The following is a 26,078-nucleotide window of genomic DNA, read 5'->3' on the forward strand; positions in this document are numbered from 1 at the left end:
GAATAAATTCATGGTTGATCTTTTATTTTTAAGCAGTCAGTTCCTTAGAGGTAGAGACAAGATTATATCTCTAATATTTTGGGTATAATGTTCACATCTCATATATGGAATTATATCTACATATGTGACCCACTGCCAAGGATCAAATACTCAACCTCTGAGTCCCTGTTACATGCAAGGTACCCAGGGGAAGAAATGCTCTCAAATAAGTACACAAGTATGAAACAAACCCCACCTTCAAGGAGCTCATCTGGGGCCACCTTCTCCCCAAAGCTTTCCCTCCTCCTCTCCCTGGTACAATCCTTATTTCTCCTCCCCTCTAACACATGAGCACCTTCAAGGCATGAACTGTGGAGCCCCAAAGCCTGGTACAGAGCAGGTGATCTATGTATTTAATGAAGGAAAGATGAAGGCCTAAACTACCAATCACAAACCGACCAACTCTAGAAGACGGCCAAAGCCCAAGACAGGTCTGACAAATGGGTAGCCACCCTTTTACTCCCTTGCAGTATGTCTTTCCATTGTATTCCCACTGCCCTATTTCAGACCCCAATGACTACTTCCTTGGGCCGTGGCCAATGCTTCCCTATTGGGCCCCTGCCTTGGGTCCCTCTCACCCTCCCATCCCATGCCAGTCTTCCTGAAGCCCACCCAGGTCTGTTCATTTCACTCCCTTACTCAGAAGCCTTTTCCCTACAACCTTGGATAGAAAAGGCTGCTTCCACAGGTAGTAAGGACCTGGTCACTGCAGCAAGCAGAGATGTTGAAGCAGGCGCTCCTGAGATATGTGGACCACTAGACTAAACAACTTTAAAGCTCACTATATCCAACATTCTGTCCAGGTTGGGACAGACCCTGTACTCATACTCAATGCTCTCATCCAGGCGTGGGAAAACTTTCTCTATAAAGAGCCAGACAGTAAATATTTTAGGCCCTACATGGCACATATACAGTCCCTGTTGCATACTCGTTAGATTTTGGGGTTTTTACAACTCATTTTAACCCATGAACACCATTTTTAGTTCACTTTTTTTTTTTTTTGCACACAAAAACAAGCTGTGGGCTGTAGTCTGCTGACCTCTGCCTTGACCAAGGAGGAGCAACTCAGTGCCCTAAACCCAAACTGCATTGTTCTAACTTCCACAGCACCTCAAGCTACACCCTCCTCTGTCCTTCTTCTTTGATGAGATTCTTGCTCTGGAAGCACATCAGCACTGAAGAGGGAAGCAGAGGCCACCCCCAGCACACAGGGGGCACCCACATTTGCTGTGGGCCACAGCTGCAGAGCACTTTAGGCTTTGGCACATAAGACATCCCAGGTCTGTCCCAGGGATGGACAGATGGACAGGCAGATGGACTGATCAACCGATGGATCAAAAGGTGGATAGAAGGACAGACGGATGGATGAATGGACAGATGGATAAAAAGGGACCAACAAAGTGAGTGAGAGAGTAATTGGTTTAAGAATTCAGAGAAGAAAGTGGTCCTGATGGACAGGGGATGTGAGGGAAGAGTTTACAGAAGAAAAGACATGATTAATGTATTTTTCAACAAAGAAATTAGATATTAATTGGGATGCTTTATAGAGCAGAGATCTTGATCACTCTTAAAAAGATTTTCCTGTTTCAAAGGATGACATGACTATCTTGATTTTGCAAATAGAAAGAAATTTGTTTCTAAACATGGAAAGCCTTTTGAAGGGAAAAGATATAAAATCACAAAACCGAAACAATCACCTGCACCTTCACATTCAGCACTTCCTGAGACCCACGTGCTGGGCACCATGCTGGCGGCGGCGGAGTCAACGAGAAGTAACACTTACTCTTTATCCCAGGCACCGTCTGGTATGAAGGTCCAACATGAAAACTAGTAACTGCAAGCAAGGGGAACTCCAGATTTGGAAGCTCCCTCAACCCAAAAAGGAAGTGCCAAAATACTCTGAGGTTGGACAGGAAACCACATGGCTAATTCTCCCCCTTCTCACGCTCTTTAACAGCAGACATCTGAGGGCCAAGGGCTGTCCTCACTTACGTCGCGTGTCCCAGAACAGATTCCTACGTCAGGCTAAACATGGCCCAAACTCCATCCTGAAAACTATACCAAAGGCCTCATCTGGGCCAACACCAACGGAAGGAGGTGTTCTACATAAATTAGTTTTCTCAGTAAACTAAAGCTCATCAAAATTACACCACAAAACCCAAAAACTATTTTCCTGCAAACTCTCCTCAGTGGATCGCATGCTTCCCTGCCCACCACAGCAGAGGGCACTGATCTGCACTCTTCTTAAACGTGCTCTGCCATGGCGTCGTGACACCTTCAGGAATTCCTGGACCAGGGATGGCCCCACACTTCTGCAAGAATCTAATTCTCTCTTTTTTCCTCCCTTCCACTGGCCTCAGCTGTTAGCATTGGTCTCTGCTATTTCTATTTTATTACATGGTCTTTTCTAGAACCTTGAGGATGACATGACCCTGACCTACAGAAAAACAAAATGGGGTTCCCTCCCAGCTACTTTACACTTACCTGGGGGTCTTTTTTTTACTTCCCGATTCTAATGCATGCCCTACGGTCACCAGCTTTAATTATTCAACCTAATGGTACATTTTTCTTTGGAAAAAACGATAACAAAATTCTGAAACACTCATTTGCTGACACTAGTACTGCCTAATCCAACCCAAAATCTAACAAAGTGTCAGAACCCTGCAGCAGCTCACCTTGTACTAGGGGTAGAAATAAAGCCCTGAATGTGAGGTATCAGGCTCACTGGCTTCACGCACAGATGCTTGAGGAGATTCAAGGTGGTTCATAAATTAAAAGAGCAAATAAAACAGGAGCCCTTAGGAGATTTCATATTAGCTATGACTAAAGCAATTTTGCCATAAGATCAATCAAGCCTCTTTTACTTTGCTGGAACCATAAAGAAGAAAACTGTGCACTTCAAAAATTAAGTTCCTTCCACATTGCCATAGAAGATAACAAATCATTTTTAAAAGGACAGAACAATAAACCCAGTTCTGGAAAATGGAGGCAGCATGGCAGGAAAGAAGGCCAACTTTAAATGTCATCACCAAAGCAGCAGCTTACCAGTGGGTCTGGAAAGATGTAGGAAGGCAGGCCTCAGCCAGAAATCCCAAATTAAAGCTTTCCTCCTGAGTCCCCTCTGGCTGGAATATCCTCTTTTAAAAAGAAAACACAAAGCCCCTAAGGTCTGGAAATACAAGGAAGGAGTGAAGGTAAGAGAGAAAGCAGGGGAGAAAGAAAGGTAGAGGACAATTTTAAGCTTTGGACACCACCTAAATTGCAGCATAAGCAACTTGGTCCCCAAGGAAAAGACGGACACAAGAGCCTGGAGGAGGGAAGAGAAGGAAGATGAAAACGGTGAAGAGTCATTTTGCCTCCTTCACGACTTTTACTGCAGGCCGTTCCTGCGGGCAAACAATCCAGCAGTGCCGTTTCCAAATCAAAAGCCCGCGACCTGGCAAGCCACGACCAAGATAAAGAAAAGCTACAGGTTCTGACAGCCCAGCAGCTCCAGCAGTAAACACACCTTATTCCTACTTGCCAAAAAAAGAGATTTACAAGGTGGGAGGAAAACCAGGAATCTCAACAATTGCCTTTTGTCAAAAAGTGAGTGGTCTCCGCGGTGAACAAGCCAAGGTGATGCCCATGGAGAGCAGGAACCAGAGAGCCGCATTAACCAGCAGAAGCGACGCGCTGTTCAGAATTTGCCGCTGCGGAAACAGACAAGGCCTGTCTCCTGGGCCACAAACTTCCCAGGTGACAACTGAACATCCAGGCTCAATGAGGCAAATATCTGAAACCCACTTACCAACCCAAGTGACATTTCTAACTTACTTTGCAACCAGAGACCAAGCAGGCCAATCTTCCAATTTCTTTAGTATATTCAGAGCCCAGATGAAAAGGAACAAAACAAATTAAATGTAAGGAATTTTGGCTGTACATACAAACTGTTTTCTTAATTCTAAAGTCAGTCATCCCATAAAGTACTTAAGCCCCTATTCTCTGCAACCCACTGGGCTTCTAAAGATGATTAAGAACTGATCCAGCAACTAGGCAATACAAAGAAATGAAAAACACCCAGATTGTTAAGGAAGAAATAAAACTACCTCTATTTCCAAATGACATTATCTTGAATATAGACAATCCTAAGGTGTGCACACACACATCTATGAGAATAAGCAAACTCATCAAGATCGCAGGATATAAGATCAATATACAAAAGCTAATTATATTTCTATGCATTAGTAATCAATAATCCAGAAAGGAAATTGAGAAAACAATTCCATTTATAATAGCATCAAAAAGAATAAAACACTCAGGAATAAGTCTAACAAAAGAAGTACAGGACCTATACACTGAAAACTGCAAAATGTCATAAAAATAAATTAAAGGCTTAAATAAACGAAGAACATCCCAAGGTAACAGATGAGAAAATGCTAAAAATGGGTTGTTAAGGTGTCTATACTTCCAAAATTGATCTGCAGACTGAATGCAACACCCATCAAAATCCCAGCTGGATTTTGGCCGAAATTGACAAGTTAATCCTAAAATTCACACAATAACACAAGGGACCCTGAATAGTCAAAACAATTTGGGAAAAGACCAAAGTTGAAGGACTCACACTTCCTGATTTCAAAAATTACCATAAGCCTAAAGTAATCAAGACTGTGTAGTATTAGCATAAGGACAAACAGAAAGATCAATAGAATAGAACTCAGCATCCACAAATAAACCCATATATCAAAGAACAAGTGATTTTTAAAAATGGTGTCCAGAGAATTTAATGGAGAAAGAACTCTTTAACAAATGGTGTTGGGACAACTGGATAGTCACATGCAAAAGAATGAAGTTGGATCCCTACCTCACACCACATACAAAAACTAACTCAAAATGGATCAAGGACTTCAATGTAAGGGCAAAAACTGTAAAATTCTCTGAAGAAGATAAATGTATAAATCTTTGTGACCTTAATTTAGGCAATAGTTTCTTAAATATAACACCAAAAGCACAAATGAAAAATAGATATTCTGGACTTCAGCAAAATTAAAAACTTCTGTGCTTCCAAGGATACAACCCAAGTGGGTAAAAAGACAATCCACAAAATCAGACAAAATATGTGCAAATCACGTATTTGTTAAGAGTCTAGTTTCTAGAATATATGAAGTATAAACCAACAGTAAAGACAAATAACCCATTTTAAAAATGGGCAAAGGATCTGAAGTGGTACTTCTCTAAAGAAAATATACAAATGGCCACAGGCACATGAGACAATGCTCAGCACCATAAATTACACATTAGGAAAATACAAATCAAGCCCATGAGATACCAGTTCACAGCCACTAGGATGGCTATAATCCAAAAAAACAAAACAAAACCAGACAATGGGGGGGCACCTGAGTGGCTCCGTCGATTAAGCAACAGACTTGATATCAGCTCAGGTCATGATTTCAGAGTCTCGAGATCAACCCTAGCATCGGGTTCCAGTCCTGGGTGTAAAGCCTGCTTAAGATTCTCTCTCTTCCTCTCCTCTTTCCCTCTCTTAAAAAAAAAAAAAAAAAAAAAAAAAAAGACAATAAGAAGCGTTGACAAGAATGTGTAGAAGACACAAAAGGCCATGTATTGGATGAATCCCATTATACGAAATGTCTAGAATAGGGAAACCATAGAGACAGAAAATAAATCAGCGGTTGTCAGGAACTGACAGAAAGGGGAATTGAGAGTACCTGCTAATGGTATGGGGTTTCTTTTTGGTGTGATGAAATGTTCTGGAATTGGACAGTGGAGGCCATACAACCTTGTGAATAAAATAAAAAATCAATGAATTAGTTTAAAAGGGTAATTCTTATGGTATGTGAATTGTATCTCAATTTAGAACAAAAATAACAACAACAAATAAGCATTCCAGGAAGCCACAGAAAGGTCTTAAAACAACAACAACAAAAAACAACTCAAGTAGAAAATATAATTCAGAACCTACACTTTCTTTTCAGGACTACAAATTAGCCATTTTTTGCTCATTTTTATTCCCACCATTTATTCTTGAACCTTTTCAAAACCAATATATGTGTGATGCAAAGATCCATGGGATTTTTAGGCTGGAGAGGGTAGTCAGAGATCAACTAATCCAAACCCCTCATTTTAGAGACCAGACGTTCAGGGCAGTGACTTGCCCAAGGTCATATAGCAAGCAAAATTAGAACTAGAATCACCTCTTCTGACTCCTTGACAAGTGCTCTTTCCACTCTACCATATTAACACAAACAAATACACAGGGCTTCATAATACCGAACGCAGCTTCCAATGAGGAAAATACAGGCTTTCCCAAAACCTAGAGAAAAGCTATGAGAATGAGGATATCAGAATATCAGTATTTACTTCAAGTTCAACAGTCCAAATAATTTAATGATCACAAAACCCTGTGAAATACCATTAACACAACCTGCTTTTCACCAGCGAAGCAAAGCAAGACAGAGATAGAATCAAGAGACCAAGACATGTAGCAAAGACCACAAGAACTGCTCCAAGGAGAGATGGGTGGCAAACGACACTGCCCCACTTGTCCCAAACTTGAACTTGAACTGTACCCAATGACATTCCAGCTCAAGTACCAACTACCCTGTAGATTCCAGTGATCTCCTGGGGAAGAGAATCTTTAAAGGGGAGAATAGAAGAGGTGAAGCTTATTTTCATCTCTAACCTCTTGAAAAGTATGAGTATGAACAGCTAAGAGAAAGAGAGAGTAGAAATGATAAGAAAAGAGTGGCAAGAGGCAGGTGAGTTGTGTTGCATGCAGATGGCTGGAGACACAGAATGTTAAGTGCTAGAGAAGCCCCGCAGTTCATCTCATCCTGCTCTCCATTCTACAAATGAGGCCACTGAGGCTGGACCAGAAAACACCGGCCCAAGGTCCATGAGCTGGTTAGCATCAGAGGAATAAACACAGCACAAGGACTTAAGATTCCCCGTTCCTTTCAGAATCTCCCCCAAAGTCCCCTAACTGGCAACAGGGAACTAACTCCTCAGCCTGAGTCTGCCTGGACATGCCACATCTGTGATTCACCCGCCAGTGGCCTCTCAAAACACAGATTTGCTGACGAAGAGGAAAATCTGGATGGGTCTGATCACTGCCTACGTGGCTCTGGAGTCCTTTACGCACAGCTATGACAGTATTCTCAGTCCCTCAGCTCTGAGGAAGCCAGATCACTCCTTTCAACTCACTTCAAGGCAGTTAAGGTCACTTAATAAACACCTCTTATGCTAAGCACTTCCCCGGGGGCTAGTGTCTGATGGTCCTGTCTGAGCAATCACACATTCTCTAAGTCAGCAACAATGGGGACCAGCCTACAGAAGGTCTACAATGATCAACCTGCACTAAAGAGACCCACAGAGATACCTAAAGAGGAAAAGAGAAGCCAGCAGGAGACATCAGGTGATGCATTTAAGGACCAAAAGGAGTAAGAGCCAGGACAGCAGGGTTAACATCAGTGTGGCTGGGAGATTCAGGCAACCGCTAGTGTGGGATGGGGAAGCCACAGTCAAGTGACTTGTCTGCGTCCCAACTTCCTCAACTGTGAGGCAGAGATAATAGGACCTACCTCAAAGTATCACTGAAAGGATTCAATAATCAATTTAAAGGACAGCACAGTCCTTAAAACACAATTAAGGCTGAACTCAAATGTAAGCCATTGTGCAGTTAGTTTAAAAAAAAAAAAACAACTGTAGCCCTTTCCCTCTCCCGTACATTTTGGCGGCTGCTCTTAGGTTGGGGCCGTCCCGCAACTAGGGCAGGAAGATGGTGGCCGCAAAGAAAACGAAAAAGTCGCTGGAGTCGATCAACTCTAGGCTCCAGCTCGTTATGAAAAGTGGGAAGTACATGCTGGGGTACAAGCAGACTCTGAAAATGATCAGACATGGCAAAGCGAAACTGGTCATGCTCGCCAACAACTGCCCAGCCTTGAGGAAATCTGAAATAGAATACTATGCCGTGTTGGCCAAAACTGGTGTCCATCACTACAGTGGCAATAATATTGACCTGGGCACAGCATGTGGGAGATACTACAGAGCGTGCACACTGGCTCTCACTGATCCAGGTGATTCTGATATCGTCAGAAGCGTGCCAGAACAGACTGGTGAAAAGTAAATCACGCAAAATTTTTCTTTAATAAAACTGGCCACAGCTTGTTTAAAAAAAAAAAAAAAAACCTGTAATAAGAATGTGATTTCTTATGGGAAGCTAAGAAAGAGGCCTCCAAATCCTTATCACCTTGCTAGAATCCTTAAAGATAAGGAAAGTCATCATTAGAGGGAGCTGTCTTCATCAGCCACCTGATTTTATTGACAGCATCTGTGTATAAATTCATATTGACAAAGCCATCTTCAGGATCGAGTGGAAAGATGACATCATTAATAATACCGTTAGCAGGGCAGGCCTCCCGCCAGGGTGTGAGCAACGCCCTGGGCCACTCAGCTCTGCGGGGCTGGGCATGTCGGCAGAGCAGTGAAACGAGGGAAGAGAAACCATTTCTACAGCAGCCAGGGCAGAGAGGAAGCAGTAAGGATTTCCCAGAAGCAGCAACTCAAGAAATCCAACAGCAGCTACTCACTAACACCAACAGCAAGAGGCGTCCTGCAGGCCACACAGGCATCAGCACGGAGGGCCTCTTCTGGGCCAGGTTCACGGAGGCAGTTGGCCGCTAAGAGCTGACTCTCATGTCAGAACACTTGAGTGTGAATCCTGCCTCCACCACTTCCTAGCTTTGCGATCTTGGTAAGGTGGCTTAGGTCCTCTGAACTGCGTAGGGTTTTTGTAATGATTAAACAAGGTAATAGTATAGGGAGAGAACTTAAAGCATGTCAAGCACACGGTAAGCACCCCAACAATGCTAGAAAAGCAAGAGGAAAAAAAAAGTGACCAGCAATAACCCTTCAGCCATGCTGTGGCTGTCATCCCAACGCTCATGCAGCAGCATCTCGAATATGTAATCTCACCAAGAACAAGAGTCTGGCAAGTTCCCCTTCAAACTCCAGGCAGAAGGTCCCTGAAAACATACTAGTTCTTCACAAACAAGCTTGTCCTACAGAGAGTCAAGGCTAGTGTGTAACATGCCAGCAAAACAGGAAAGGTAAAAACGGGGGCACTGGCTTGCAGAGAGGCAGCCCAGCTCTGGGGCCGAAGTACAGGACTCGTAGACACACTCACAGTCTTGCTGAACTCCAAGGCATGCCCAAGTGCGTGAACAAACCCCAGGGACCGTATGAGAAACTGCCAAGCCCCAACCCTGAAAATGGGCAGGCGCACCATGGCTGCCAAACCACAGCTGGCAGCTCGACCCAGCACCCCCATTCCTCCAAACACCTTTCTACTCGATCAGCTTAACACTGGCTTCGGGTAGAACACTTCTCAGCTAGACTTGAAGAACCAACTCATGACCATGACAGGGTAAGAACGGTGAAGCCTGCTTAAAGGGCATCGTGATAGGATCACTCACTCACTCCGAAAACAATTAACTGAAAGAATCTTACCACCAAGTCTCAAATTCTTTGTCTGAATTCAAGGGGCCCCATAAATCTGGATTGGAAAAAAAGAATGACATCTGTATTTCACTAGTCCCTAACTGAAATTTGGCATTTTCGTTAATTACGAATGTAAGCAACATGCCATGGTAACATCAGCAGCATCTGTGACTCCAATAAAAGATATATTAATATCTTTTTCAAAGTTTCAAAGTTTGAAATATCTCACAATATTGCTTACACTCATCGGTACTTCAAAATTAAAGTACTTATTATTAGACCCACTACCAAATCTTGATATTTAATGACAGATTTTTCAAATATTTTCCTAACTGTATTTCAATATATTTGGTTCCCTTTTAATTCCTCTGTATTGTATTTGATGCATTAAAACATCTTTCTGAAAAAAGGTCCCCACCTTCCTCAGAGTGTCAGAGGGGTCCATGGCACAAAAAAGGCTAAGAGGATAAACTATAACTGCACATAAAAGATGAGAATATAGGGGCTTATGGGGAAGGAGCTAGCCCTGTCCACTTTTACAACCCTGACACCTGGCAGACACAACATACTGGTAGGTGCCCAACATACATTTACGAATCAATAAACTCAACAAAACCAAATACAAATAAAAATCCAGCTGGCATACTCCAGCTCTCGTTAATGGCCCGTTTATTCCAAAACATTACGCACGTGATAAAACGATAATGGTACAAAACTACCTGGAAGGGTCCTGGCAACGGCTTTAAGGACATACGACACATACAAGTGTAAGCAAAGGAGGCAGGTTTCTATTACAGGACAGTGACCAGGTGAACTCAGCACCTCTTTTTAGTGGGGGAAGAGGAAGGAGCGTTTGGGGAGCTGGATCAGGGACAGGATCTCAGGCATCTGACACAGCCAAGACAGTGTCACTGGTTATCCTCAGCCTGGAAACCACAGAGGAGAGAAGCGAACATGTCCCTCCAGCCTAGGTCTATTTTGCCCTGCTTTCATATTCCCTGATCCCAGTCTGCTGTGAAACAAAATAAATACTCAGGATTGGTCCTAACAGAAGTTCTAGAACTAGTGAGGCTGAACAGGACACAGCTGGCCTTGATGCTGACATGAAGCAGCAGCAGCAGAGACCTTCAGCTTCACTACAGAGACAGGGGAGGTCCACTCTCCAGGCCGCGTAGGTGAACCGGGCTTGACTGCTGTGCTCACCTCTCCCCAGCACACCAAAACTATCTCCACCAGACCTCTCCTCTCCCCCACCACTACCACCGAGGCCAAGACCCTCTGGCCTGGATGACTGCACCAGACTCCCAGCCCCACCAGTCTCCCCCTCTCCTCTCTGGTCCATTCTCCCTAGAACAATCACCGTGACATTTGTAAAATGTCAAATGTCAATCAGATCAACTTGCACATAACTTGCTCAGACCCTCTGATAGCTTCCCATCCCAGAAGAACAAGGTCCAATTCCCTCCCAAGACCTTCAAGGCCTTTGTGACCTAGCCCTGCCCACCCTCGTTCTTCCCTCCTCGCCCACCGCCTTCTTCCTGTCCTTAAATGCCCCCAGCCTGTTCACATCTTCCGGCCTCCTCACATGCTGTTCTTTCTTCCATCCCAACTCTTCCCTGGCTGGCTTCCTCACTGCATTCCAGGCTCTGCTCTAATGGCACCTCTTCAGAAAGACCTTCCCTGATTTGTCTTCCAATCTCCAAAGTCCCTTTCTAGTCCGGAATTCCACTCAACTTTTCTTATCACTTATCACTGATAGTGTAACCGATGTTACACTACATGATTATCTGTTTACTGCAGGGATTACCAACCCCATTTGTGGAGAAGCTTTAAAAAATGCCAATGCTCCAGGCCCCACCCAAACCAGTAAGTCAGACTTCAGGGAATAGACCAGGCATCTGCGTTCTACAAAATCCGCCCCCCCCCCCCCCCGCCCCTAAGTGATTCTACTGTGCAGCCAGGATTCACACTCTTGGAAGAACAGTGCTTCTCAAACTTTAATATGCACATAATGCACCTGGGGATGTTATTAAAACATGGTCAGTTTCAGGAGGCCTAAGGTGGGATCTGAGATTCTGCGGTGCTGACAAGCTGCCAGGTGATGCCAGTGCTGCTGGCCAGTAGGCCCTGCTTTGAGTTGCAAGGGTCTGAAACAGCATTGTCCGACAGAACTCTCTGCAAGGATGAAAATGTTCTAAATCTACACTGTCCGATACACACCGATACCACTGAGCACTTGAATTTTGGTTAGTACAGTGGAGAAACCGAATTTTTAATCCTAGGCTACCATGTTAGATAGTACAGGCTTACGACATATATGCTCCATGAAGAAAGGCAGCAATGTCTAGAAATGTGGGGCATAAGAGAAGAATTAAGGATCCCTCCAAAGTCTTGGCCTGAGCAGCCCTCTGTAAATTGCACACTATGAAAATCCTATCAGAGGCCTAGTTGGCCACCACCTCAGGAGTGGATCAATATTCGCCTATGGCAAGGAGGCAGACACAGAAGACCATTTTGAGACTTTAGTGACTAAAGCATGTGGTAACCCACAGATGACCACCTTGAACTCGAGACTCAATCACTCATCACTACACAAGGCCCTCCTAACGACAGTCCCAGGCACACTTGACCAATGCCATCCCTGGGCATCCACGGTTCTGGACAATCTTATAGCCAAAGCCCTCACATTGACTTGGATTTGTTTGTAAGATGTGTGCCTCTCCCTCTTAAGTTGTAGGTTCTTTCAAAGACAGAACTTACTTCACTTGGTATTCTATTCCCATCACCTAGCACACAACAGGACTCAATAAAAATTGCATGACAGAGCCTGGGACCTACCAGGAGTACCATTAGTATTTTTAATCACAAGTAAGAGGGAAACTGAACTGTGGGAAGGCAGGGGGAATTACATAACAAGAAGATCATTTCCTCCTTAAATGACTCAAAAATTTCCAAACACATAAGTTCAGACTTCAGAACACAGTATAAATAAGGTGGCCCTGTTTGACCACAGAACCTCATTTCCAAAAACACAAACGCATGGACAAAAAGATGATGTCCTCCTGACAAAAGATCCAATATCTGTTAGTCTGGGATTTGGAAAAGCCCTCTTCACAAAGAGCTAAGATTCAGAATCACATTCTTGCCTAAAAAGCACATGGGCCAGGTTCCCACTCTAACTGCTGGGAGGGGCATCTGGCCCCAAGGACAGCAAGGCCCCTGGGAATCTGTGCAGCCCAGATGCTCATTTTACCCCTGCAGTCAGAACCCTGTGCTTGTGACAGCAATGAGATTTCCAAGGTAACCAAGGACAACAGAGTAGAGAATTATGGCCCCGGAAGGAAGCAGATTAAATTTTAATACTTACAAGTCAACATCAAATTTATTTTTAAAACTACGTATCTAACAAAGCCAAATAAGCACGATAGAATGGATGGTGCTCTACAGGAGGGTTTTATAAACATGAATATTCCAAGTATGTATACACATTTTTCCTATTTTTGAGAATATTTCGAAGTGCCTAGAGACTCAAAGAAACTGAGACAGAAGTAACTCCCCCCCCAAAAAAGGGGGAAAAGCTCACTTTTCAGAGTTATGCCACAACTACTTATTTTTTTCCATTATTTCCAAAAACACAGGGCAGATTCCATCTAGTGGTAGCAGCAGACTGCTAAAAACGTGCACAATAATTACTTTACCCAGAGAAAGTGATCACCAGGCAAATATTTTAAAACATAGCTATGTGCTGACCTGCTGCCAAGACAACAAACTGGTTTAAAAAAATAATAATAGGCATGAGTTAACAGATACATAGTTTTTTATTCACTTAACTCATTCAACCATTCATCCATTTCCCCTACTCTTCCTACCCAACCACCACGTAAAACCCATCTTGGTGCCAAAGCCCTCACCAGTTTCCATGGATTAACTATAATATAATTTGTTAAGCAGTTAGCATTTACTAAACCAGCTGTCTGTTAGGTATATCTCAGTAAACCCTCCCCACAACCCCCTGAAGTAGAGAAGCATTGTTATCCAGAATTTAGTGCTGAGGAAAGTTAAGAAAACGTTAAGTATCTCACCCAAGTTCAGACAACTGGCAAGTACTAGAGTCTGAACTTGAACCCAGGTCTATCTGACAAGTGAAGAATTCAGAGAAATCAGTTTTGGTTTTTTGGTTTGGCTTTTTTTTTTTTTTTTTTTTTTTTTGGAGAATTCAGCATTATTAAAAGTAACAAAAACCAGGGGCACCTGGCTGGCTCAGTCAGTGGAGTGCCCAACTCTTGCTCTCGGGGTTGTAAATTCAAACCCCATGTTGGATTTAGAGGTTACTTAAAAATAATCTTGAAAAAAGAAAGTAACGGGAAACAGCAACACTTCTGAAAACAGCACGGAACCAAGTTCAATTCCAGCTCTTCAATTTACTAGGCTCTATAACCTTGAGCAAAGTATCCTGAGTCTCAATTTCCTCATGTATAAAACCGGGATGAGAAATAGCTGTAACAGATGTGATACTCATAGTACAGGACAGGGACCCAGTAACTACTAACAGTCCAGCTACAGGCACGCGTATCAAAAAAGTACGTTGCAGTTGTACAATAATTTTTATCAGACATAACCTATATTGGAAATAATAGGTTCACAAAGGTTTATCAGTTTAAAATTAGTTTGCTAGTTTCATGACTCATTTATTTAAACACAGGGCCAAGAGCCTGCAAATTTTAAATTTACTGTTAAACGAGTAACCAGTCACAATATACCCACTCTCTGTCTCACTTCAGTATGAAAAGTAAATGCTTGTTGAAAACCAAAATATGAGGGCATCACATCTTAATTAAAGTGTATATAGAACAAGTTTTGGTAATGGGAATGAACATTAAACACCCGAGAACAGAGCATTATTTAAAAGAATCCACAGTGATTCCTCAGAGAGTAAACACCTTGCAAATGTAGTTATCTCATAAATCCAAACTCACAAATTTCATCATCATAGTATGAATAGTGGCTTTGCCTAAAGTGAAGACAGACCTGTAAGGATTTCAATTTTTTCATTTTTGAGAGTTTAACCAGTTCGTGGGCTTCGATGGCAACATGGAGCAAGCCTGCAATTTAATAAAATGACCAAATCCAATCTCTTTTTAATCTGCTCAGTATCTGAGCTCTCGGGTCATCTCTTGCACAGTATACCAAAAAAAAAAAAAAAAAAAAAAGCTTTGGAATTATACACAGCAAACTAAAATTAATCAGAGGAAGGGTATGCCAATTTTAATAGCAATTCCTATTTGCCTAGCTTCCCAGTATCTGCCAGTGTTAATATTTAAGGGACAAACTGCAGTGGGGAAAAGAAACAGAACTTCACACACAATCAAGCCTTCTTTAAAGCATGGTGTACAAAGCTCCTTCCCTAAAGAAATATTCAGCTACTTTTCTGGTTGCAATCCTTCCATAGACATTATTAACAGTGTATTCTCAAAACATAGTGAAAATGTTCCCCTTGCTTTTCAACCAGTAGTTCTGGAAAAACTTCTTTGGGTCATCCCCATCTGCCTCCTTTGAAGCCATCTTTTTTAAGCCTTGCTGACACAAGTAGAATTAAGTGATGTGGGATTACAGAACTCATTACAAAAGGTTTACATGTAGCTCTCCTCCACCAAAAAAAGGAGAGAAGGAAGGAGGGAGGGCCAGAAGATACCCTCGCTATATAAAACATTCAGAATGCTGAATCTATTACTTATGATTTAGCCTATTATCGATTGTTTATGTCTACAAAGAAAAAAATTCCCATTAAGGGAAACCTTCTGGATTTTTCCCCCAAATAATTCCTAACAGCAGATGCTTTGGTCAAGTGGGCAAAAAAAATTAATGGCATCACTTAATTAAAAACTCTGTGGTGACCTCCCCTCACTCACTCTAGCCCACTCATCACTTCTAAAATCCCTACAACACCCCATTTTAAGGCTGTAACTTGACATTCTGGCCAAGAGAAATTTAATCATCTTCTCTATACTGGCACACGTGTAGCTTGTAAACCAGTTACCTATTATGAGCCAAGCAGAGTGCGAAGCACTTTACACACCGCGTCTCTAACCCTCATAATAACCCCGGAAAGGATGTATTACTAGTCCCGTTTGCTAGGTAAGGAAATGAGGGCAGAGAGGTGAGGAGCTGCCCCACACAACACAGCCAGAGGGGGCCCTGGACTCACAAACTCGGCCCTTCACCACAGGCTGCTTTGTCAACCTAAGCGTGTTCATTCCAAAGTGTTCTCTCCGCAGGATGTGGAGGGCTTACCAGTTAGCACTAGGCATGATGACTTTGCACCTTGAAAGCACTTGACTAAAATCAGGCCTTTTCTAGGTTGATGGGGAGGGAGGCGATCAGGGGTTCAAGAAGGTGAGACACACGCAACTAGGGGCGGCTATTAAAGGTCTTCGGACCAGAAGCCCCGGCCCCGCACCCAGCTCCCTGCACTCGGCTCCCGGGCGCGGCGAGGAATGCAGTCAGGCCTTCCCCGCTAAGGTGTGCACACCTTTCCTGGACAGCGGGGGCCCTCCGACCCACCCGAAAGTCGGGCAGAGGGGGCGAGGGCTGCAGTGGGGCTCGGAGCACACGGCTGCGCCGCGGGGCACGCTGCGGGCAGGGGCTCTTCCAGAACAAGTGGGAGGTGGGCGCCCGGGGATGGCTGGAGAGCCCACGACCCGCGCCGCGCCGGCCGCGGGGGTCCCCGCTTACCGCCCACCCCGCCTTCCCGGCCAAAGTTGGCCGCGCTGCGGGGAGCCGCCCGGCCCGGGGCCCCGCGAGGGAAAAGAGGGTGGGGGGTGTCTTAAAAAGGCCCAAGGTAGCCATCAGCCATCTCCTCGGAGCCACCTACACGGAACAAAGGGCTTCTGTGTCGGGCAGGGGTGGCGCGGCCGCGTCGGATTTTGAGGAAAAGAAACTTTTCCCGGGCTGCGGGCGCCGGGGGCAGGCGTGGGGGCGGGCCGGCGGGGCGGGCGGCAGGCAGGGCGCGGGGCCGCGGGGCCACCTGAGGCCGGGGCCGCCGGCCCGCCCGCCCGCCCCCGCCGCCCGGCGACGCCCGCCCGGCGCCGCTCACCTCCTCGATGGCCGCCACCGTGTTCCGGCACTGCGCCGTGCGCGTGGTGAAGCTCGAGGCCGTGGGCGCCTTGTAGTCCTCATGGGTCTCGGCCACGAATTCCGACACGGAGATCTGGTCCGGCATCGCCTCGGCGCGCGGGCGGCTGGCCGCGGGGGAGCCGCCGCCTCAGCCGCCGCGCGGGCTCCGACCGGCCGCTCGGACGCCGCCGCCTCCGCGGCGCCCGCAGCTCGCCCGGCCCGCGGACAAAGAGAAGCTCCGGGGCGCGGGCCGCCGCCGCAAGAGCCGCAGGAGCCGCCGCAGGGCGCGGGTCGGCCGCCCGCGGGGCCCGGCGGCAGGAGCAGGGGCCGCGCGCGCAGCCCCGCGCAGCTCGGGCCCGGCCGGTCCGCCCGCCGCGCCGAGGGCTCCGCCGCCTGCCCTCCTGAGCGAGCCCCGAGGCGGACGCGCAGAGCCGGCGGGAACTGCCGGCCACCCAGCCGCGGGCCCCGAGCGACTCCCGCGGAGAGGGGCGGGTCCGGACCGGGGGCGGCGGCCGGCCGAGCGCGGGGCGGGGCGGCGCGGAGGGCCGGGCCGCCAATCCGCGCGCTCGCCGTCGCCGCCGCCGCCGCCGCCGCCGGGAAGCCGAGCCTGCAGGAAGGAAGGCGGCGCGCGCCCCGGTCCGCAGAGCCGCTCGCCCGCCGCCGCGCGCCGCATTGTCTCGGCGTTCGGGCCCCGCGCCGCGCGCCGTGGTTCGAGGGCTCGCCCCCCGGGCCTGGCGGGCAGGCGGAGCCGCGTCGCACCCTTCCGGGCCGAGCCGCAGGCCACCCCTCTGGACCCTACCCCACCCCAGGCTTGGAAGCTTCCTGGGGGTCGCCCCCAGACCGCCGGGATGCCCGTCCGGGCGAGGGAGAAAGTATGAGGAGCTCGCCCCCTGCCGGACGGTGCGCCCCGCCCTGGGCCCGCACTCCGCGCCGCAAATGCTTCCCGCGCCCCGCGGGGCGCACCCCCTCGCCAGTTTGGGGTTCGATAACAGTTACAAGAAATGAGTATATGGCGAGTGCTCCCGTGCTCTACGTAAAGTCACCTCATCCTCCCAGCCTCATGAGGCACGTAAAGAGAGGGTTATTTGCTTTATGTAGAAAACAGTTTGCCCAAGAGCGCACGGTGAAGGCCCCCGGGGGCGGCAGGGCCTCAAACTTTGGTCCCGGTGCCTCGCAGGTCAGAGCGCTGCAGAGCTCACACGCCCTTAGTGAATGTCCCAGTCGTGTTCCCTACGCTTACAGAAGCATAGATCGTTCTGGGTTAGTTGGACATAGTTTGAGGGTACTAGAGGAGGACCCATCCCGGGCAAATAACTGGATGCCCCGAGGTGGAATTTCTGCAGGAAGGAAAGGGAACCCGGGGAGGGCATGGGAACCCGGAGAAAGCTCTCCTTCATATGGTTTCAGAGAGAACATGCAACAATGGCAGGCAAATCTCGGACACAACTGGTACAGTACAGAGTTTGAACTAGTAAACAGATTTTCACCTAACAGCTCTTAAGGAAACTTTTAATAGTTTTAAAAATCCAGAAGCTCTGAAGACACTGGTCAAATCGAATCACACCCTGTAACTCTCCACCAGGCATGTGGCATGGTTTCTGTAGCTGCCTGCCATAAAACCGAGAGAAACTTGACAAAAACCTTTTGTGCATCTGAAAAGGAGGAAGTGTGAGAGACACTGGAAATTCAATATGTCAGACAAAGCAGTCTCCTGACAAAGCTGCAGGACAGTGGACCAAACAATCTTTTTTAAGCTCCCATGTAAGAATTTGCTATACGACATGGCAGCTTGGGTCAGACGTTATGTATGGCCTTTGGTATTTTAGTAGCATTGCCTGTGAAAGTTAGCTGTCCGAAATAGCTGTATTAGTGGATAGCTTTCATTACTGCACTAGGCAATAAGTTAAAATTTTTAAAACCATAGCATCTCTGCTTCTATCTTTTATGTGTTTTCACTCTTCTGGTGTCTTTGGTGGGTTTTCTCTATACGCAACTTTGTACAATCCAAGTCCTGGACGTATTTATATTAATACATCCTTTCTTACACCAGGCCAACCCTGTTTTTCTCCCAGCTAGTTTTCCAGCTATAGCTTTTGTTGTTGGCACTGGAGAATATTCCGCATAATTTTTCAAGTCTTGACTTTTAGAGGACTAGTATCCAGCAGGTCCTGAGGATTTAAGATAAGGAAGTCGTATTTTTCTTTGGCATCTAGTACAGCATTAACCAGACTGACCGGGACTTCTTTTACAGGGGCAAAGTTGAGCGTGCTGTTCTCTGCTCTCTCTTCAGAGGCAGCCCCTATTCTTGTTTCCTGTAGTTTAATATAACTTTTTGGGTATCTTTACAGGAACTTTGAGTAGCCACAGAAATAAAATTGCAAAGCTGCAATGCATTATGCAAGTGGATGGGAGAGCTGGTGGGAAGCAAGTCATTGCCAAGTCCTCTGGTGGTGCAAAGAGGACATCTGTGACAGAACACAAAAGCAATGTACTCTCACAGACACCCTTGAGAATCGCAGAAAACCTTGCTCCGTGCAAAAGTGGGGAATTAAAGCAAGATCAGAGCAAGACACAGTTAATGTGTCTCTGAGACTAATATAATGAGAATGAGTAGTCTCCAACAAGGAGTAAAATTAAAGTTGAACGTGGCTCAAAAAAACATTACATACACACACACACACATTTTTTAATGCATGAAGGGAAGAACTTGCTGATAACATCATTAAAGGCCTGTACTCCCTTATCAAGAACTTTCACATCTAAATAGCACGTAAACCTAAAGTTTTAAAAATAAGTCTCTGTCGCAAAATTGACCTGAAATGAACTAATGTGAGGCTATTTTATAGTCTTGTTTATCCCACTTCATATGAATATTCATGTTTTGCTGCAAAATGTAAATGTGCTTGATTATGGAGTATTGCCCCAGACCCTACTAGGGTTGACTCAGATTATCCAGTGTATGTGTTGTATTCTAAAAACTGAAAAGTTCAAAATTCTACACACATCTGGCCGCAGGAATTTCAGATAAGAGGTTGTAGGTTTGTAATACTTAAAAATAAAAAAAATAAAAAAATAAAGGAAGAAAAGAAAAACATAGTGTTGTAAACTTATCATTTCCAGGGAAGAGGAAAGAAACTCTCCTCTCAAAAATGACATTTTCAGGGGCTCCCTGAGACTGGCCAACAGCCCATTTTCCAAAGGAATTTTCTGCCTCCAGTAGTTCTCAAGAACCTGGGATTTTTCACTCCCAGGTCAAGGTGTAAAATATGTTCTTAACTCCGAAATGTGCTTGAGGGTTGGCTGGTTTAACACAAGACTTACCCAGTTCACTTGCTATTAATTTGTAAACAACTAGTCTTAGAATGAACAGATCTGTGCCTTAAAAGAATTATGGTAAACAGTGTAATGAAATAAGGGGGAAAAAAACCCACAACAACTCTAGTGATATAAATTGTACGTATAACCAGAAGTTTTTTTTCTACAGCTTAACAACATTCTCCCCAAAACAGTGTTTCTAAAGGGACGCACTTTTCCCAGAGTGAGAGAAGTTTGAATACATTTACCACAATGATCTCACCTTGCGCTTGAGAGGGGGGAAAATGAGCACACAAACTATTTTACAAATGAAAACTTGGGTTTTGATATCAGCTTTGCTTCTCTGTGATTTGGATAAGTAAATTAACCTCTCTGGACTCAGTTCATTTGTAAAATGAAAGTTGAACGAGCGAATATTGAACCCCCTGATTCCATGATCCATGTTTTATGTTAGTTTGGGCACAAGAGAGAAAATGCCACAAGGGCCATATTATTACTGAGAATCTAATCATTGGCCCTAGACATGTTCGAGAATGAGCATGTTTTAGAGGATGTTGAAAGCTAATTTTTGAGAATGTTGTCATTTTGTTAAGCTGCTAAGTTTAGATGACAAACTGATTTATTCATAGCTGACTTCACATTAAGATACTTGAGGTCTGTTCATTTTTTTTGTTTGTTTTAACGAAGCAGTTTCTCTGGGTAACACTCTGATTGCTGCACTGCAAAAGACAGTTCTAGAAAAATGAGGCATAACCCGCACTATGCTGGAGCCAGCTAGAGCAGATCCCAGAGAATGGACAGTTAGATTTTCAGAAATTTTGCAAACTGTTGATTGCACCCGTATGGTAGGAACACTATTCTGATGGTACGCTACTCTACCTCTCTTCCCAATTCCACGTTCTGGTAGCTTGAAATTGTCCATGGTGGGAATATTTACAAAGGCTAAAAACCAAGGTTTTATTTGTCGTTGTGTTGATCGTCTAAACTTAATAAAGTGGTAGAGAAAATGTGAATAACACAGATTGAAAGTGTGTCATGTCTAGGGGCTCCTGGGTGGCGCAGGTGTTAAGCGTCTGCCTTCCGCTCAGGGCGTGATCCTGGTACTCTGGGATCGAGCCCCACATCAGGCTCCTCCGCTAGGAGCCTACTTCTTCCTCTCCCACTCCCCCTGCTTGTGTTCCCTCTCTCGCTGGCTGTCTCTCTCTGTCAAATAAATAAATAAAATCTTAAAAAAAAAAAAGTGTGTCATGTCTGTAAACTTTGCGTCGTGAATAGTGAAAATATCTGAAGTCGTGTTCTTCTAGTATTTGCAAACTGTGACATGATTCAGCAAAGAGGTTGCTCGTGTCATTGACAGATGAGTGAAGCTACAGCATATATCTTTAGGGCTTCACTTTTGTCTTATTTATTAACGTGGACAGAAATATCAACCAACATTCATGTTGGAACTACGCTCATTTGTCAATGACATGAGCAACTGGATAATAATCAAGCATTTATTCATAGTCTTATTTTGTCAAATCATGGTTCAGTTGCAAACACCGATTGGCCATGAATACAAGAGTTCAGCGAAAAGAAATGAAAGCATTCTGTGAGAATCAATTAGCTGTATGGAATTTAGAATGAAGAATATTGCATAATTCGGTGTTATTTATAAATTGGGCACTACAAATCCCTTATATCAGTGAAAGTTAGAGTAAATGTATGTATACACACATCCACCCCCCCCCCCCCCACCGGGGACAGGTTGTTAAACATTTACCAGCCCACTACTAAGTATAATTGTATCTTCTCTGCCAGGAGGCAGAGCATTAGACCTTCCCACTCTGAGTCATGCTGACGGGATAAAGCCCTAGTGGGACAAAAACCTCAATAAACTGGACTGTACACGCAAAGGCAACTTGTGTTAATAAAAATTATCTTAGGGTAATTAAGAAAATGCCATTTGTTGTTTTCAAGTACTTAGAACAACACAATTAAGTGCCAACAGAGGGTGTGGTCTGTTTTAATGAAAAAGCAAAGAAAGATTAATTAGCACTCTGTATGTAAATAGATTTTGCTAAAGCTTTTAAAGGGTGCTTGCATTAATTTATTTTCCTGCAGCAAATCACTGGCTTCCCCCTCAACTTAGCTCCATTCTCAGGCTTCCTAGAAAGCCCTCCGGTGGCACGGATTCCCGCTAGTGCCTCGTCCGAACACCTTATCCCTGCCCTGAACAGCTCGAGCCGTTCCCTATTGGCCGCAGGATAAAGTTGAAACTCCTTAGTCACAGTCTGTGCCAGGCTTTTCCCCGACTTCCGCCGCTCTTAAACTTCTCTCAGCCTGGCTCTCACCCACGGTCCGCAAACTACGGCCCAGAGGCCACGTTCGGCCCGCAGCCTGATTTTGTACTGTCCTTGAGCTGAGAATGGTTTTGATATTTTCCAATAGTAGAAAAAGAAAATCAAAAGAAGAATAATATTTCGTCACACACGAAAATGATATGCATCTCAAATGTGAGCATTGATAAAGTTTTATTGGCACACAACCGCACCCATTCACTTACAGATTCTGTGGTGGTGGAGTTGAATAGTTGCGACAGACCCCCCCCCCCGAAAGGCCCACATACCTGAAATGTTTATGGTATTATATGGCCCCTTACAGAGTTTGCCGACCCCATTGTAACCACACCAAACTACTCATTTTCCCCAACTCACAGAGCCCTTTTGCGACCTGTGGAGTGACCGTGGTTGTCTGCCTTTAATCTCTGTGTCCTGGAGGGCAAGTCCCAGCTTCCCCGCTGCTCTAGCCTTATCCTCAGCCACTCACCACTCCTTCCCCCAACCGTGTAACCCACACCTGGGCCACACCTAGCTCTCCCTGTTCACTGAGTTCCTCAAGTATTTCCTCACCATAAGACCAGAGCCTAGAGCACTCCTCCTCTCGTCCACCTGCCAAACTTCTGATCATCCTTCAGGATCAAACCCAAACCTCCTTTCCATGACTCTTGTAAACGTTCTAGGCCGAGGGGTGCCTGGCTGGCTCAGTCCGTAGAGCATGTGACGGGGTCCTGAGTTCAAGCCCTTCATTGGGTGTGGAGCCTACTTACAAAATGAACAAACATTCTAGACCATCTCCTCTTCTGCTTCCATGGTGCTTTAGACATGTCTCCAGTGCTTTTGTTAGGAAATGGAATGGCGTGCTGGTCTCCATACCTTAATACACTATAAAAGGCCTCTGCTGCCCTTCCTCCCTCCTGAGCTTAACCCCCCCTCATTCTCTTTGGTGTGTGAAGCAATTGGCTTAGCCAAATAATGAGTCAGACTCATTATTTGAAATCAGGTACACTGATTTCACTGAGCTCATAAGTCTCTACTTCACTCTGGAAATAAAATGCTTCAGCTCCCCCAAAGCTCTGGATGCTTCCATTGTAGAAACATTCACATTGTACTATGACGAACACATTTGTTCCCTCATCTCACTGCGGTCATGAGACTAGACTCCTGGAGGAGAAGGGGATACTTCTCTTCCAAAACACAGGGCAGGCACACAGTAGGTGCTCAGTAAATGTTCATAGAATTGAATCGCATGTAAGTGCTTCTCTTTCAGCACACAAAATGAGAGAAAACATAGCAATTCAACAGAAATCCATAGCGTCAGAGATAGGAAGGCAAGAGGGCTTTTCCCACAATGGGGACTTCTCTGTCGACTCAAGTATTCTGGAAAAGATATGTTTGTGGAGGGAAATCTAGCGTTGGATGGTGGAGAGGAGGGGATTGTTTGATGACCCGGTTCCTTCAGAGACTGAAATGTGCAGTTTTCTTCCTTTGACATGGGAAGACTTGCTATGCGGCTAGTTTCAAGATGGCAGCAGTGTGACATCATCCCACGTGAACTAAGGCGCTCCTGTCCCCTCAGCCCTTGCTGCTACAAGTACGGTCCCCAGACCAGCAACATCAGCATCACTTGAGTGCTTGGGAGAAGTGCAGAATCCCAGATCCAGTGAATCAGAGTCTGCAGTTAACAAGACCCGCAGGTAATTTGTTTGCATTTTAAAATTTGAGCAGGATTTTTCTCGTGTACGTAAAGAATACACCCCTTGGCTTTCGCATCCTGTCAGAGACCCTATATTCCAAATTATGTAAACTATACTGTACTGAAGGGACTTGATAAAACCCAAAGGATTAAGGTTCTTTCCAATCTTGAGATGTATGGCGGGTTCTTTCAGCTCTGAGGCACAATGCTATATGATGCTCTGTCTAGTTGCTCTTCTACCACATTGCTCCGTAATTCCACTCGTATTTACCAACTACCTACTATATGCCCAGCACCGTCTCCAAAGTGAACATGTAGCAGTGAACAAGCCAGAGAAGGTCACTACTGTTATCAAACTTAGGTTCTAGCAGAGACAGACAGATGGTAAATACATAAATAAAGAAGTCTCATGTAAGTCCCCATGACAGAAATGAAACAGGGTGATGTAATAAAGAGAATTTAGGGTAGATAAGGAGCTGCTACATTAGAGCAATCAGGAAAGACTTCTTGGAGGAAGCAGCATTTGAGCTGAGTCTGAAAGGAAGAGAAGGAACAGGTGAATGTAAATTACAGAGGCTCATTCAACAAAGGAACAGCAAGTGCAAAGTCCCTAAGGCAGGAACTAGGTAGACATTCAGAGAAAGGTCGGAGCAGCGGGGACGTTGTGAGCAAGAGAGAGAATGTAAGATGATGCTGGAGAGGTGGATGGCAACAGATCCCACAGGCGAATCTTCGGGATTTTCCCATGTGCAGAGGCCTGGCAGGGTTTGCTTTATACTTAACATAAAACAGATCACTTTGGCTGCTCTTGGGAAACTGACTACAGAGGGGCAAGTGTAGAGGCAAAACGGATGGATAAAACACTAATTAGCAATATACACATTGGACTTCATCAAAATTAAAGACGTTAGTGCTTCGAAGGATACATCAAGAAAGTGAAGAAAATCCCCAGACTGTGGGAAAATATTTGCAAATATCTGATAAGGGACTTGTACCTAGAATATATAAAGAACTCTTACAACTCAATAATGAAAGACAAACCAATGGAAAAGCGGGCAGACGATCTGAATAGACATTTCTTCAAAGGAGATACACAAATGGCCATAAAGCACATGAAAAGATGCTCAATATAATTAGTCAACAGGGAAATGTAAATCAAACCACCACATGATATGACTTCAAACTCACTCGTATGGCCGTGATAAAATACACAGACAATCCAACGGTGGTGAAGATGTAGAGGAACTGATCCCTCGCGAGACTGGGAAATGGCGTAACTGCTCCGGAGAACAGTCCACCAGCTCCTCCGAAGTCTGAACCCGCAGTTCCTATACAAGCCAGCAATTCCACCTCGAGGTGTGTATACACCCAGAAGAAACGAGAGCACACGTCCACCCAAAACCCTGTTTACAAAGGTTGATAGCAGCATTATTCATAAAAGCCAAAAAGTAGAAACAACTCACATGTCCGACAACTTGCAAGTGAACAAACAAAACGTGGTAAATTCATGTAGAGTGTGTTAGTTTGCTAGGGCGGCCGTGACAAGGAGCCACAAACCGGGTGGCTTGGACAGACACTTCTCGGCTCACACTTCTGAGGCTAGAAGTCCAAGATCAAGGTTGGCACCTTCGAGGACAGTGAGGCAGAATCGGCTCCGCGTCTCTCTCTGAGCTTCTGGTAGGTGGTGGCCACCTTCGGCGTTCCTGGGCTTACAGGCACGTGGCTCTCCTCCGTGTGGTCACACGGTGGTCATCCTGAGTGCATGTCTCTGTGGCCAAATTTCCCCTCCGTATAAGGGCGTCGATCATACTGGAGTCAGGAGCCCCCTCCTCGATATGGCTATGTGCATGTATATGGCCCCCAGCATGATTGTTCTGTGTGCAGTGTTCCTGTTTCCAAACAAGTCACGTTCTGATGTACAAGGGGTTAGGATTTCAACATACGAATTGACGAGGGACACATCTCAATCCGTACAACAGTCGAATATGATTCAGCCATGAAGAGGGATGAAGCACTCATATGGGCCATAACATGGATGAACCCTGAAAACACGATGCTAAGGGAATGTAGCCAGATGCAAAAGGATGCATGTTGGATAATTC

At 45.4% G+C, this 26,078-nt stretch overlaps 2 protein-coding genes across 5 annotated transcripts in view; one reads left to right on the forward strand and one right to left on the reverse strand.

The window, feature by feature from the left end:
* ASAP2 (ArfGAP with SH3 domain, ankyrin repeat and PH domain 2) overlaps nucleotides 1-16,815 on the reverse strand; it is a 167,876-nt gene extending 151,061 nt beyond the window's left edge. For all 4 annotated transcript variants that reach the window (XM_048222891.2, XM_057309395.1, XM_048222890.2 and 1 more), the window contains exon 1: nucleotides 16,628-16,815. In XM_048222891.2, the coding sequence (XP_048078848.1) occupies nucleotides 16,628-16,753 (126 nt within the window). In that variant the 5' untranslated portion in view covers nucleotides 16,754-16,815. The remainder of the gene's footprint in view (nucleotides 1-16,627) is intronic.
* Nucleotides 7,768-8,176, forward strand: LOC113269668 (60S ribosomal protein L30-like). The gene has a single exon (XM_026518566.4). It carries the CDS (start codon nucleotides 7,814-7,816, stop codon nucleotides 8,159-8,161), a length of 348 nt encoding a protein of 115 aa, XP_026374351.2. The 5' UTR covers nucleotides 7,768-7,813; the 3' UTR covers nucleotides 8,162-8,176.
* Nucleotides 16,816-26,078: the final 9,263 nt, after the last annotated feature.

The sequence above is a fragment of the Ursus arctos genome, unplaced genomic scaffold (assembly GCF_023065955.2).
Source record: "Ursus arctos isolate Adak ecotype North America unplaced genomic scaffold, UrsArc2.0 scaffold_8, whole genome shotgun sequence".
Taxonomy (NCBI): Eukaryota; Metazoa; Chordata; class Mammalia; order Carnivora; family Ursidae; genus Ursus; species Ursus arctos.